The sequence below is a fragment of the Orcinus orca genome, chromosome 15, assembly GCF_937001465.1.
Source record: "Orcinus orca chromosome 15, mOrcOrc1.1, whole genome shotgun sequence".
NCBI lineage: Eukaryota > Metazoa > Chordata > Mammalia > Artiodactyla > Delphinidae > Orcinus > Orcinus orca.
The window spans coordinates 71,450,232-71,464,106 of record NC_064573.1 but is presented as its reverse complement, the minus strand read 5'-3'; the positions used below and the strand labels follow the sequence as shown (position 1 = coordinate 71,464,106).

Genomic DNA, 13,875 nt, shown 5'->3' with positions numbered 1-13,875 from the left:
CTTGGGGCCAGACTCAGTGCAGGAAAGTCAGAACCTTCAGGAGGAGGCAGAGGAGGCTGTTTAAAGGGCGAGCTAGCCTTGCACAAGCGAGGGCTTGCTCTGCCAGGAAGAGAAACCATCATGTGCTCGAGGCAAGCCTGCTAAGGGGAGGAAAGGTCAGCCAGTGTAGCGGAGTCCCAGTCAGTGCTGGGTGTATAGAGGAGAGAGACACCCACCTAAATCAGATATTTCGGCTAACGTGAAACGCAAACCCGTCTCCGATTCCTTGTAGGGTGACAGCAGTATCCGCTATTTTGAGATCACGAACGAATCCCCGTATGTCCACTACCTCAACACATTCAGCAGCAAGGAGCCTCAGAGGGGGATGGGTTACATGCCCAAGAGGGGACTCGATGTCAACAAATGTGAGATTGCCAGGTAAAGAATCGGTATCGGAAAGTGTTCAGCCTGCTTACGCCATTCGTGTCCACGCCTGAGTCTTTCTACCTGTGTGTGTGCAGTAGAATCGTAGAATTAGTATCTTGTTTCCTGCCCGTTCTTAGAAACGTGGAGTTTGAAAGCAAGAAGAAACTCTTCAAAATCATTTCATCCAGCTGTGCCCTCCCCATCCTCCAGATGATAAACTTGAAATGCAGCGGTTAAGAGGCTTCACTGGGGCGTATCACACCCTGATTTAAGTAGTGAAACCATCGTTGCTTGTCTTCAGGCTGCGACTGTGGCCAGTGTCCCCTGGGAGGCAACCAGGAAGAGCCTGTCCCTGGGATGGAAATGAGGGATGGTTTTTCTGCCCTGCAGAGGGACCAGCCAGGTTCCAAACCGGGTTGTGGAGCCCGCAGATCCGAAACTAGAGAAACAAAGTTCTACAGCGGGTGTTAGGTTAGCTTGGCTTAGGAAGCTTGCTGTGTGTTGTAACTTCCGCCTCTCTGGACTACTCTGTGGAGTTTTTATAACCCTGCGTTTATATGGACACTTTTCTAAGCATGCTGACCTGGTCACGCAAATAATTGACACTTACGTCTTTAAAAATATAAGAAATCTTTATGAGCCCTTTTTTTAATATTAATCACTGCACGGTTCTTTTTGTTTTTGTTTTTTTTATAATACCTTCAACTCTATAGCTAGAATAATGAAGGAAAGCTGTCACAGATAATTCTAAATTGTGGTTTAAATCAAACTAATCAAAATGTGGTTCAAAACAGATTGAATCTGAATTTCAAAATTACATTCAGGATTTGGGAACACATTTATTTTACTGTCATCTAAAAGTTTAAAAGACGTAGTCAGCCCTTTGTATTTGCGAGTTCCAAATCCAAGGATTGAGCATATTTGGAAACAAAAGTTCCAGAAAGTTCCAAAAAGCAAAACGAATTTGTGGCGCATGGGAAGCCATTTACGTAGCATTTACTTTGTGTTTACAACTGTTCACATAGCGTTTACGTTGTACTGGGTATTGTAAGTAATCTAGAATGACTTAGAATATAAAATGCTATGCCATGTTATGTAAGGGACTTGAGCATCCACAGATTTTGGTGTCCGCAGCACCTCCTGGAACCCACCCCCCGCAGATACCGAGGGATGACTGTATAAGGAAGTCATTCAGGACGCCTCCTGTTTACTCAGTATTTCTGGGGCGTTGGTTACGTGTTGGGCGCTGTGCTAATCACACGGCCCGGATCCCCTTTCTCTTTGTACCCGTGCTGTGAGGCGGGTGCTGGTTTACCCCCCATGTGGATGAGGAGCTCGAGGCTGGGTCAGGTGGGCACATGCCCAGGTGTGGGGGGTGGAGCTGGCCATCCAGCCCAGGCCAGCCTTCCCACCACTGGGCCGACTGCACAGGTTTTGGGCTTGGTCTTCCTACTCTTCCCACACCCTGGATAATTCCAGATTTTTCTTGAGTGTTATGCATGATGTGGTTTGCTCGGATGCCAACATTTAATTCCTAGGATTGTCTTCGTTTCCTTTTTAAAAATCCTATTTACACTTAACGAAAGTTCAGCCACTTCATGTTGGCAGAAGACGTGGCATCCAGGTCATAGGTACTCTCTGAGACATGGGTGTTCACTGTCTTCTGGCTTGGTAATTGTCTTCTGGCTTGGTAATTTTCTCATAAGCGGCTCGTTGTCGGTGGTGTTAATCATTTCCCCACAGTTGATTTGCCCCCAGGTAATTGGAACTTGACTGTCACCATGATGCATAGGCCTCTGTTCGGTCTCCTATCCGCTGTTCCCTAGCATAGCTCCTCTCAGCTTCTGTTTTCTCCTCTGTGAAATGGGAAGTTCTACCTGCTCCCCACGATGCGTCCGATGAGGTGATGGGCAAACACAGAACGTACGAGTGAATTATTAAGCCTGTTACTTGGCCTCCTGTTTCACTTAATGCAACTTTGCCTTTATTTCTTCTTTGAAGATTCTTCAAACTTCACGAGAGAAAGTGTGAGCCTATTATCATGACTGTCCCCAGGAAGGTAAGTGCCCAGTTGTCTAGGCAATCCATGTTTTTAAAAGGTTTTAAAAATCCCAGAGCTCCCTTCCTTACCTGTGGATTTCTCCACTGTGTCTCGTGTAGTCTGACCTTTTCCAGGATGACCTGTACCCTGACACGGCGGGGCCCGAAGCGGCGCTGGAGGCGGAAGAGTGGTTCGAGGGGAGGAATGCAGATCCACTCCTCATCTCCCTGAAGCACGGATACATTCCCGGCAAAAACAGGGACCTCAAGGTGGTCAAGAAGAACATTCTGGACAGCAAGCCCACGGCAAACAAGAAGTGCGACCTGATCAGCGTCCCCAAGAAGACCGCAGACACGGCCAGCGTGGTAAGGACCGCAGGGCCTGGGGCGTGCTGGGCCGGCTCAGCCTGGCCCTCCCGAACACGCCTGCCAGCCTGGGCGTCTGCGGGCACTGTCCCCGCTGGACGGATGGGGTTCAGTAATGGTAACAGGCACTGTTTGTAGGAACCACCTTGATCACGTGACATTTATGAGTTTGACTCCTTTAGCTCTCTTTTTTATGATTACCAGGATAGAAGTCAGTCTGTTACCGATGCCGGGAAGATGAGGTCCCAGGAAGGAGGGAGTGGTGAGAGATTTTAGAAGTTGCTAAGTGTTTGAGTGGCAGAAGGATCTGGGGTGAGTGGGACTTAGAGGCAGAGATGATCCTGGGCATCTTAGCAAGAATTGTTTCAGGGGAGTGATGGAGACCAGAGGCTGACAGTGAAGACCCCTGTGGCCACGGGAGAGCAGGGTCGAGCCAGGGAGGAGAGGGGGCTGGTGTCGGCAGGCTGTAGAATGGAGTTCTGGGGGCCAGGAGGGGCCGGGAATTGTCGATGTGGAGGTGGCAGAGACAAGAGGCAAAGTGCCCTCAGGAGCTAGTGTTTTGACTGTGACCGAGCAAGCCACATGAGGCACCACAGCTTTGGGGACTGCAGGGTTTCCTGCAGAAGAATCAGCTCCACGAGGGAGAAGCTCAGGCTCTTTAGAGGAGCAGGCAGGGCAAGGGATGTGGTTCCCAAGGACCTTTCTAGGAGCTGATGGGAGCTCAGTAGCCTCTGGCGGGTCACCCGTCACCCTGGTCACATAGAAGATGCTCCTGCTGGAGCTGGCTGATCGGGGTGGTTGGGATGTGGGGCAGCCTTGCAGGGATCAGTCTCTTCCTGCAGTTTAGTTGTGTCCCAGGAGTCTCCATCCAGGTAGGCGCACAGGTGGGGCCAGGAGCCGTGATACACTGTTGCTTTGCTGTGGGTGCCAGTTGGCCCAGCCAGCATTCCTGGCGTTCCTACAAGGCTCAGCCGGGCTGCTGCAGCCTGCCACTTCCAAAATGGGAGGTCACAGTTATACCCCATGCATTCCACCTGTGCTGAACGTTGCTGCTTTTTAGTCATCCTCTTCCCTCCCCTCTTTTTTTGTTTCCTTAGCAAAATGAAGCCAAATTGGATGAGATTTTGAAAGAGATCAAATCTATAAAAGACACAATCTGCAATCAAGATGAGCGTATTTCCAAGTTAGAACAGCAGATGGCAAAGATAGCAGCCTGAAGGCCCACCCCCACCCCGCAGACGGAGCAGGAACGCGCTCGTGGCTGGTAGTTGGTGTGGTCCCAGGGAGGGCGAGAGGGAGGCACTGCCCCTTGGAGACATTTCAGCTCTGTCGACCAGCGATAGGCCACATTCCAGTAAGGACTCAACTCGTCTCCCAAATTTGCAGAAACAAAATGTGGTTTAAAAGCTGAGCTTTTTACCAGAAAGCTTTTTTTGATGTTTTAAGTGTTATGTGACTTGTGAACTTCTAAAAGACAAAAGTGCTACTTTGATAATCCCAGATATTCTGAATTTTAGAAAACCAACCAATTCTGATTCAGTGTCCTGCCCAAGTACCTTTGTTTTTTTTTTGTTTTTGGTTTTTTTTTACAAACAGGGACCAATGCCACATTGCTTTTTATATTTCTTTTTTTTTTTTAATGTTGCCAAAACCAAAAGTAGCTTTTTTTTCTTTGTATTTTGCTACTTTGCAGTATTTGTGTGTGGGGTTTTTTTTTCTCCTTAATTTGAAAGGGACAGCACTGTGTATGTTTATAAACTAAATGAAGATATTATTTTGTATAAACATTCATCTGAGAACAATCAGAGCAGTAGCCACTCTGTGCTGGCTTCTTTGCAGCACAAACCTGGTCATCTTAATGACTGTACAAAAGGAAGACTTGAAAAATCACGTGGATTCATATTCCCACCCCTCCCTTTCCATCGAGTCTTCTGATCAAAAAAAGCTCATATCGAATCGTTTCCTTTCTCTTTTCTAGAAATTGGGTGGTTGTACCAGAATGGAACTTTGCTTCTTGGTTATCCTGTGCTTCAGATGATTATAATCGAACCTAAACTAGCATGTGTTTCTGCGGTTTTGTTACACACATAGAATCTATTACCTTCATCACTTTAACGTCATGTTCCAGATTTTGGTCAGTACTTGACAAGGGTGTCCAGGACGAGGAGCCACACGTGCTGTGAGGTGTTCCTTCTTGTCCCTTTCAGCAGCTGGCCTGGCTCCCGAGTACCCTGGGATGGGGTGAGACAGACTAGGGAACCTGGAGGGAAGCGTTCACCCCACGTGATCCTCTGCTTTCCCGCGTGTCCCGTGCTGCCCCCTCGCTGTGCTAGACAGGTCCCCCACACCCCTGGAGCTCCTGCCCTTTCTTCTCCCTCCTGTATGCAGCCCCCTCTCTCGGGGCTCCCTCGGCCATCCTCCCTTCTCCTGCCTTTCGGTGCTAACTGCATTCTGCTAAGCTGAGGCCAGAGGGTGCTGTTGAATATTGATATTGAGACTGGGGAGGAGGGTCGAGAAGGAAGCAGACGTCTGCTGTAGCTTTGATGGTGCAACTGGTCCCTGCGCACCCTCTTCACGAACTCCCCCGCACCCCCCTGCAGCTGCACTGTGGCTGGATCTGAGCACAGAGACTACCCAGCCCCCGGCCAGACACTGATCTCCCATGGCCTGCCCCACTCCTGGGTTAGCTGGGACTTCTCTCCATTTCCATTTTCTCAGAGTGCGTGCTTGAGGAACAAGATTTAAAGAGCCTCTGCTTTGGAAGGGCTGAGGGCCTGTGGTGGAACGGGAATCGTGTCAAGCATTAGGACCACGGCGGGGACGCTTGCACGTGCTCTTGCTGGCGTGGGGACGGTTTGGGACTGGCTGGAAGCGTCTGTGCGCAGGGACCCAGGCTGAGGCAGAGCGTGGCGTCGGTGGGTTGGGCTGCATGGTCAAGCTGTCCTCGTGTCTGAATAGAGAAGAAGGTACCGTGTTCTTTACCAGTCGTGGGATTGCCGTCTCCATGGTTTCAGGGCATCTGAATGTTTGGTGTGGTTTTGTGTGTGCGTGCATGTGTGTTTTAAATATTAAAGTGGATAATGAGGTGTTAAGAAAACAATAATAGTGATTTATATTCAAACCTCTATGTGTTTCTTTATCAACATAATCTGTTGAGGACCTTCATTTTTAAGATTCAGAAGTGTTCTAAGGTTCAGACACCCAATTAATTAAGTGAACAAAATTGTTGATGGCGGTGAAACACCGTAGGGAATGCGGTTCAGAGAGAAGAGGAGGGTGAGGGTGAGTTATCCTGATCTTAGTGTGTAGTGTAGGCTTATTTAATGGACGGGCTCCCTGCCAGTCTCAGTGGGCGCCTCAAGCTCTGTGGATTATTTTTCCTGTTTTGCCTTTTTTTTTAAAATCCGTGCTATCCCAGAGGAAAACCAGTGAATTACTCCTAGATCGGCTCTTATAGAGCGGCCATCGTATTCTGTCAAAACACTTGCTTCCATTTTCAAAGATAAAAAAAAAAAATCATTGGTTACCAAACGGTGTCCGTGTTTATTTCGCACGCCACTGTCTGTGAGGCAGCACACGGCTTGCTGCCTGACCCAGCGTCTCTGACTCGGTGGAACCACCCTCTCAGGGGGTAAGTACGGGGCACATGTGGGTGGGCCCCAGGTTCCGCAGATGGAGTGGGGTCTATCCTGCCTCCAGCCTCTGCCAGGGGCGGATCTGGGGCAGATAGCCTAGTCTGGATGAGCCCCGAATTGTGAAGGAGGGACGAGACTTGCGTAGAGTTCAAGTGAGAGGAATAGCCACGTCTGGCCACCCAAGGAGCCCACTGCACGGCCACCATGGGTCCCACGACAAGCTGATTCCCTGGGAATGGGGGCCTTGGAAAGCAGCTCTTTCTTCAGTAGGAAGCCCAGTACTCCTGGCTTAGCTGTGCTTTTTATTCCAGCAGAAGGTTTTCAAGGTCACTTGGATTTCTTGGCCCTCTCTCCTCTTCCTTTTTGCACTGAAACATTGTCCCATGACATCTCAGTGATGGTAGCAAAGAATTTCCCTCCATTTGGTTTTTCTAAATGTCACTATGATGACTACTTGGCACAAAGCCTCCCGTCCTCAAACACCCTCTTCCTGAAGTTGCTGTAGTCTGTGAGGAGAACGGCGGCCAGGGTCGTTGTCAGCCCTTCTGTGGTTGCAGGAAGTGGAAGTCGGCTGCTTCCGTCTGCAGCCCCTCAGTGCCCCCAGTCAGGGGGCAGATGCGTGGTGTGGGGCGTTTACGACCGACTGGTTTCTCACCTTGGCCGCCTTGCTCCTTTGCCAGAAGACCCAGGGTTACCACGTTAGCCCCAGACAGCCAGGCCCCGTCGAGGGAGAACTTCCGTTTTTTAAAGCCTACTTCCCTTGCTGTACTTGGTGTTCTGTGTCCAGAAGAATTTTGGTTGGCTCTTCAGAATCAGTTAACTCGAAGCAGCCCTTCCCTTTCTGCTGATAGCACATTCCCACGTCCTAAAGCCATCATTGGGTCACAGACCCGAGGCGGTCAAGGACACACACCTCTCCTTCTGCAGGTGGGCAGCTGCACAGTGCCCTTTTTTCCTTTTTCACATGAAAAATGTTTTTTCCTCCACTGCTGGAGGGAGCGTGTGTAAATTGGTACTCTTGCCGAGGGCAGGTTGACAGGGTAGATCAGGGGTTTTCGACGTTCTTACCTGTTAGCCTAGGATTTTCACCTCTGGGAATTTTGTCCCAAGGACAGTAGCGGGAGGCATGTTTGGGAACTGGAAGAGTGAAAATTAGTCCAGCAGACGGTGGCTCAGTTATTAACCACCCCGGAATAGATTGTTTTTGACAAACCCTTTGAGGGATATGTGCCTATATTGATAATAATGAATATTTCTGTGTAGGGTAAAGACCACAAATGTTGCTATGTAGGGTAGCAGTTGTGGGTAATTTTTCATTAATTGGATTTTTTCTGAATTTCTAAATTTCCTATAAATGTCTTTATTCCCAGAAAGAAGTTATTAAAAGTAATGTATGGGGCTTCCCTGGTGGCGCAGTGGTTGAGAGTCCACCTGCCAATGCAGGGGACGCGGGTTCGTGCCCCAGTCCGGGAAGATCCCACATGCCGCGGAGCGGCTGGGCCCGTGAGCCATGGCCGCTGAGCCTGCGCATCCAGAACCTGTGCTCCGCAACGGGAGAGGCCATAACAGTGAGAGGCCCGCGTACCACACACACACACAAAAAAAGTAATGTATGAGTGAGAAATTAATAGTACCTTAAAGCAGGCATCGTAAGTCAGTGGTGGGGAAGGAAGTGGTGGGACATTAAAGTCGCTCTGGGGGCAGGGACTCCTTAGTGCCTCCCAGCAACACCAGTGTCCGTGGTTAATGGGGTCAGTAGTTTTGTTTTCAAATTTAGAAGTAAAAATAAGTCCCTTTTTATCTAGACTTCAGACTGGCAATAGAATAAATCACAAGGGAAAAGATAGGTTGGCTGCATAAAAATCGAATTACATATTCAATATGTCCAAAAAGCAAAGGCCACAGAAACCGGGAAATATGTTTCCAACCAATACAATATGGGATAATATATTTTAGTATGCTTAATCCGAGTCCCAGCTGCCGCCTCTGTTTGAATGGAATGGTTTCAGCTCCCTGGTGGAGTGTGTCCAGTTTTAAGTCCGAGAGGGTCTTGACGTGCAGACAGCAGTGTTCTTTGTCCCACCCCCAGGAATTTAGTCCACCAGCGACTGGTTTAACACAAACTTAGAAGTGGAAGGAGTTTGCTAGGAGAAGCTAGTCATAGTGTGCTTGGGGCAAGTTCCTGGAATGGAAAAGTGGAGGGAGAGAAATTACTCCAGGTCCAAAGATCCTCAGGGGTCAGGTGGCTGCCAAGTTTGGTAGATGGGTTGCAACCTTGAGGAAGGTGAGTTGAGAGAGGCTGGTGGGCTCTTTGAGATTCAGTGTAGTTTCACATTACTGCATGGAAATGAAACTGGGTGAGAAAGCTGATTTTCAGAGCCTGAGTTCATGAATGGGGGGCGGGGAGTGTTGCGGGGAGGAACCCAGCTCCTGTGAGGGGAGAGCAGTGCCGGTCCGGTTTCCCGGGGAGCCGGGTCAGACCGGAAGTTAATCCACTGAAGCACTCAGCTCAGGAGGTTGGGAAGCAGTTGAAAAGCAAGTGGACGGATCTCTTCTGCTACCAAAATCACTAGGTGCTGAGTTTTTTGTTGTTGTTGTTTTAATGGAGGCTTCCTCATGCTGATCTGAAAGACTCAATGAATATTTTTGGAAAGGATGATGTGGTGGGTTTGGAGCAGCCCTGGAGAGAAACGATTCAGACAAAGGCCCGGCAGACAGTTGTGGGTATAGGGAAAGCTTTGGGTTGAAAGAAACGGATAGTCATCAGTGTCTGAAAGGGGAAGAGCAAGGAGCTGGCCTGGTGTCGGGTGCTCTGCTTGAGGGCTTCAAACACAAAGTTAGTACCTTCCCCACCTTCACGGCCAACTAGTCCAGGTGATGCAGACCGATCACAGTGTGAACGGGTCACACACAGAGTCCCGGGGCCCCTGAGGTGCTACAGCAGCTGAGGGGGCAGGGCAGCCTTCACCTTCTTCACAGCCCTGCTATCTTCTCATTACTCATTTCTAAACCACCTCTCCCCACCATGGTTCCATTCATCTTGGCATTCACTGAGGAAGCACGAGATTTTAAGGGGCCTGCAGAAAATTGGAGTGGAGCCAGTGACCAAGTGGCCCAGCCAGGAAACATTGTTTGGACTGAAGCTCAGTTCCCTGAAGGTCAAGAAATCAACCTTCAGGGTTTCAGCAACAAAATCCAAGCTTTGGAGCTCTAAGCGACAAGGTCTGAGAACTGGGAAGTTGCCCCATACATAATAGGAAGTTGTTGCAGGTTCATTTCTGTGCCAAGATGCTATTTGGATTGTAGAAGGTAGACAGAGCACCTCCTGGTTAACGTACTGCCATTCTCAACCGCAGTTCCCAAAGTACAAGCGAGTGCTTACTGCCCTGGCCAGTTTCTACCAGGGCAGTGGATTAAATGTCACAAAAGACGGCAAGGTGGAGATTCCCATATGGGCATCTGGGCACCTGCCAGAAACCCCCCCTTGTAGAGTGACCAGACTATTGTTTGAACAGCCTTGTAACTGGTTCCTCTACCTCTGCCCGCCTGTTCCCTTTTTTGCTTCCAGAGTGATGTTTTCTAGAACAGAATCTGTCAAGATCTCTGAGAGAGACACAAGCAGTTCCCCTCTTATCTCCAGCTCTTCAGCTTCCCCTAGGAGAGCCCCTTGACTTGCCCCTTCCTCCCTCCCACCTGGTTCCTGTCTCCTCTCAGCCACTCATGTTGGCTCCAGCTTCAAAATACATCCATATTCCAGCTACTTCTCACACCGCTGCTGTAACCCTGCTAGTTCATGCCCCCATCATCTCTGAAATGAGCTGAGCTTCTTCTGTACTGTGTTCTCCAGAGAAACAGAACTAATAAGATGTGTCCATATACATAGTGAGAGATTCATTATAAGAATGGGCTTGCATGATTATGGAGGCCAAGTTCCCGTATCTCCAGTCAGCCAACTGGAGACCCAGTGTTTCAGTTTGAGTCCAAAGGCAGCAAAAAACCAAGCTCAGAGGCAGTCAGGCAAGGAGTTCCTGCTTACTGAGCCTTTCTGTTCCAGTCTGGTCTTCCACTGATTGGATGAGGCCTACCCACTCACACTGGGTAGGGCAGTCTGCTTTCCTCAGTCCACCAATTCAAATGTTCATCTCACCCAGAAACATCTTCACAGACACACCCAGAATAGCACTTGACCAAATTTCTAGGTACTCTGGCCCAGTCAAGTTGACACGTAAAACTTAACCATCTTCCAAACCAAGCTTCCTGTTGTCCTCTGCTTTAGTCTGTTCTCCACACAGCAGCCAGGGTAACCTCTTAAGGTATGAAGGCAGGGTTGGGTAAGCAAAGGCCCACAGGCCAAATCCAGCCCACTGAAAGTTTCTGTACAGCCTACAAGCTAAGAAGAGCTTTTTCACATTTTGAAATGGCTGGAAAAAACCCAGTGACAAGTAAAAATTACGTCAAATTCAAGTTTTAGTGTCCATAAATTTTATTGGAACATAGCCACGCCCATTTGTTTGGGCAGCATCTATGGCTGCTTTCACTCTGCACCCTCAGAGTTGAGTAGTAGAATGAAACCCAATGGTCACAAAGCCTGAAATATTTACAATCTGGCCCTTTAGGAAAAAGTTGGCTGACTCCTGTTTTTAGGCCCAAAACCCTCCATTGGCTTTTCATCCCACTCAATAAGGGCTGTAAGATCCTCACAGTAAGTTGAGGCTGGCCCTCGACCTCCTGACCTCGTCTCCTGATGTCCCCTTGTCACAAGGCCTCCTACCTCTGAGCTTTCACATGTGCTGTTCTCTCTGGACCACCCATCCTTCCCCCGACCCCCAGTGTCTGCAGGGCTCATAACACCTATCACCACCAGCTCTATCAACTCATTGAGTTTCTGTCTCTCCCAAATTGAATGAGAACAGGACGGGAACTTGACTATGGTATCCATTCTGCCATATGGTGTTAATAAATACTTGTTGAATGAGTGAATTGAAAATATAGACATTATTATCTGAGATGGGGATACCTATGGGATTATCTGGGCAACAGTGCTTTGCTTCCAGATTATGACCCTCCCCTGACCACAGTCCACCCCAGGCTGGACCAGCGAGCCCGCCACCTTCCGTGCCGGCAAATCTGAGTTCTCCCTTACGAAGGCCTGGGATTTGGGGGTGCAGGGAGCTAGCAGGCAGGACAGGAACACAGTGATGGAGAAAGCGCTCTGGGTCCCTTCTGCTCCCTAAGTCCATGCCCGAGATCCTGCTGCACGAGTTACCCCAGGAATCCTACTGCCACCTAAGCCGGTTTGAGTTGAGTTTGTCTGCAACCAAGACTCTGCCTCATGCAGCTCTGTCTCCCTCACCAGAGCACCTTGAGTTCCGAGGTCCAGAGTTCTTCATCTTTGTACCTTTAGGGCCAAGGCCAGGCTTGGGGTGGCTCCTTGGAGACATTGATTTCTTCAGCTGCTGTGCTCCTTGGAAAACCCATGGAGTCTGGAGCACTTTAGATTTGACTGCCATCTGGCCTTCTAGGCCTGGGACCAGCCCCGGAGCTGGCCACTGTCCACCCTAAGCTGACCCAGTGAGCCCTGGAGAGTCCCTGTCCACTCTGGAGGACTGGCTTACTTTGCAGACTCCCATCCCAGCCGCCAGCTCCTGAGAGGCAGCCAGAATCGGGCTGAACGTGAACTCCTCAAAGTTCTGTTCCCATTTGAGAGGGGAATTGTTGCAGGAAGGGGGACCCCTTCCAGGGCCCAAGAGTGGACTCTTGTCTAACAGTCAGAAATGAACTGTCCGAGGAGGCACACGTGCTGACAAAGCAAGAGGCTTTATTGGGAAGGGACGCCCAGGTGGAGGGCAGCAGGGTGAGGGAAGCCAGAACTGCTCTGCCACGTGGCTCGCGGTCTCGGGTTTAATGGTGATGGGGTTAGTTTCCGGGTCGTCTCTGGCCAGTCATTCTGACTCATGGTCCTACCCGGTGGCACACGCGTCACTCAGCCAAGATAGATTCCAGCGAGAAGGATTCTGGGAGGTTGGTAGGGACATATGGACCGGCGTCTCCTGACCTTTCCCGAATTATTCTGGTTGGTGGTAGCTTGTCAGTTCTGCATTCCTCACCAGGAGGTCCTGTTGCCAGGCAACTCATGCAAGTGGTTACTATTGGGCCTTGCCAGGGAGGGCAGTTTGGGTCATTGGTTCCCCTGACAGAATGACGTCCTGGCTGTGGTGGCGCCCAAAGTGGCCGTTTCCCCTTCGGACATTCAAATCAACCCATGGCAGCCTGTGAGCCCTCCCTTGGGTCAAAGAGGGTGTGTGGGGAGGAAGAAGGGAAGGGCAGGCATTTGGGTTTGGTTCCCCTCTGCCTCTCCAGGGCTGGGCCTTTTATTAGAATATCCCTGTTCTCTGTTTCATGAGACCTTTGCTTTCACTTGAACAAAGTGTCCTGTGGGTAAATTTGAAAACTGCTGCGCTGCCAGCTGGACTCGTGTTTGTCTGAGAGGAAGCCACAGGTTTTGCAGTCTGGCCCACCTGGGCCCTTCCCTGAGGCCCAGCTTCCTAGGAGGCATGATGGCCACTTAGGAAGGCAGGCATGATTCTATGGGACGCCACCCCCGTTTTCCTGCAGTTTTTTCCATTTTCAGGGAAATGGGCATAGGGTCCTACAGGAAGTGGACATCTTGTGAGGGAGGGGCCCCACGGGTCCCCAGCAAATTACAAAGATGATTGGATCTCAGCTACTCCTGGCCTGTCCTTGCCTATCCACATATTTCCAGAAGTCCACAAGTGTTTTTTTGTTTGTATGCTTTTTCTCGTTTTCCTCAATAACTGACCAGCTTATGTCTGGTGAATACCACGATGGAGCTAAGTTCTGCTGGCTTTGGCCACCTAATGTTCTCTTTGTCTCTATGGTATTAAGTTTCATAAGGACGGTTTCCCACCGCACTCCACAACCAGAAACGACTAAGGAGCAACAACCAGATAGGCCTCTGCACAAGCAGAGCTGTACAGGCAGTGGTGAGGCCGTTGGGACTGGGTGCCCACCGTGAGGCTGTGACCGTCACCATGTGGCGGCTGCGGCACTTTTGCCCATCAGCTGACGGAAGCACGACCGCATTTAGCGCACAAATGATCGTCTAGGAGGGTCCGAGTATAAGGAGGTTGTGGACTGTTTGGATATCAAATCCTTCGTCGTCCAGTTGGTGGCCCAAGGAGCCACGCCGTTCCCTTTAAGATGGGGCTGCTCCAGCAGTAACAGGCTTTAGTTAATGCCCAGGACCACATTTTCCCAAAAGGCCCATAAATGGGCCTTTGTTCCCAGGCTAGCCCACCACTGGACTCTGGTAGAGAAAGGAACTTAACACCCATTGGCTTTGCTGATTGTAATTCCTGCTCCACACCCCAGCTGCTCACTTCAGGTTAGAGGGTGGTGGGGAGCATTG

The 13,875-nt window shown here is 49.9% G+C and overlaps 1 protein-coding gene across 4 annotated transcripts in view; it reads left to right on the top strand.

Moving 5' to 3' along the window:
- Positions 1-6,342, top strand: part of CORO1C (coronin 1C) — an 85,252-nt gene extending 78,910 nt beyond the window's left edge. For all 4 annotated transcript variants that reach the window (XM_033408627.2, XM_033408630.2, XM_012537335.3 and 1 more), the window contains exons 8-11: positions 272-417; positions 2,407-2,464; positions 2,566-2,811; positions 3,909-6,342. In XM_033408627.2, coding sequence (XP_033264518.1) covers positions 272-417; positions 2,407-2,464; positions 2,566-2,811; positions 3,909-4,028 — 570 coding nt within the window. In that variant the 3' untranslated portion in view covers positions 4,029-6,342. The remainder of the gene's footprint in view (positions 1-271; positions 418-2,406; positions 2,465-2,565; positions 2,812-3,908) is intronic.
- Positions 6,343-13,875: the final 7,533 nt, after the last annotated feature.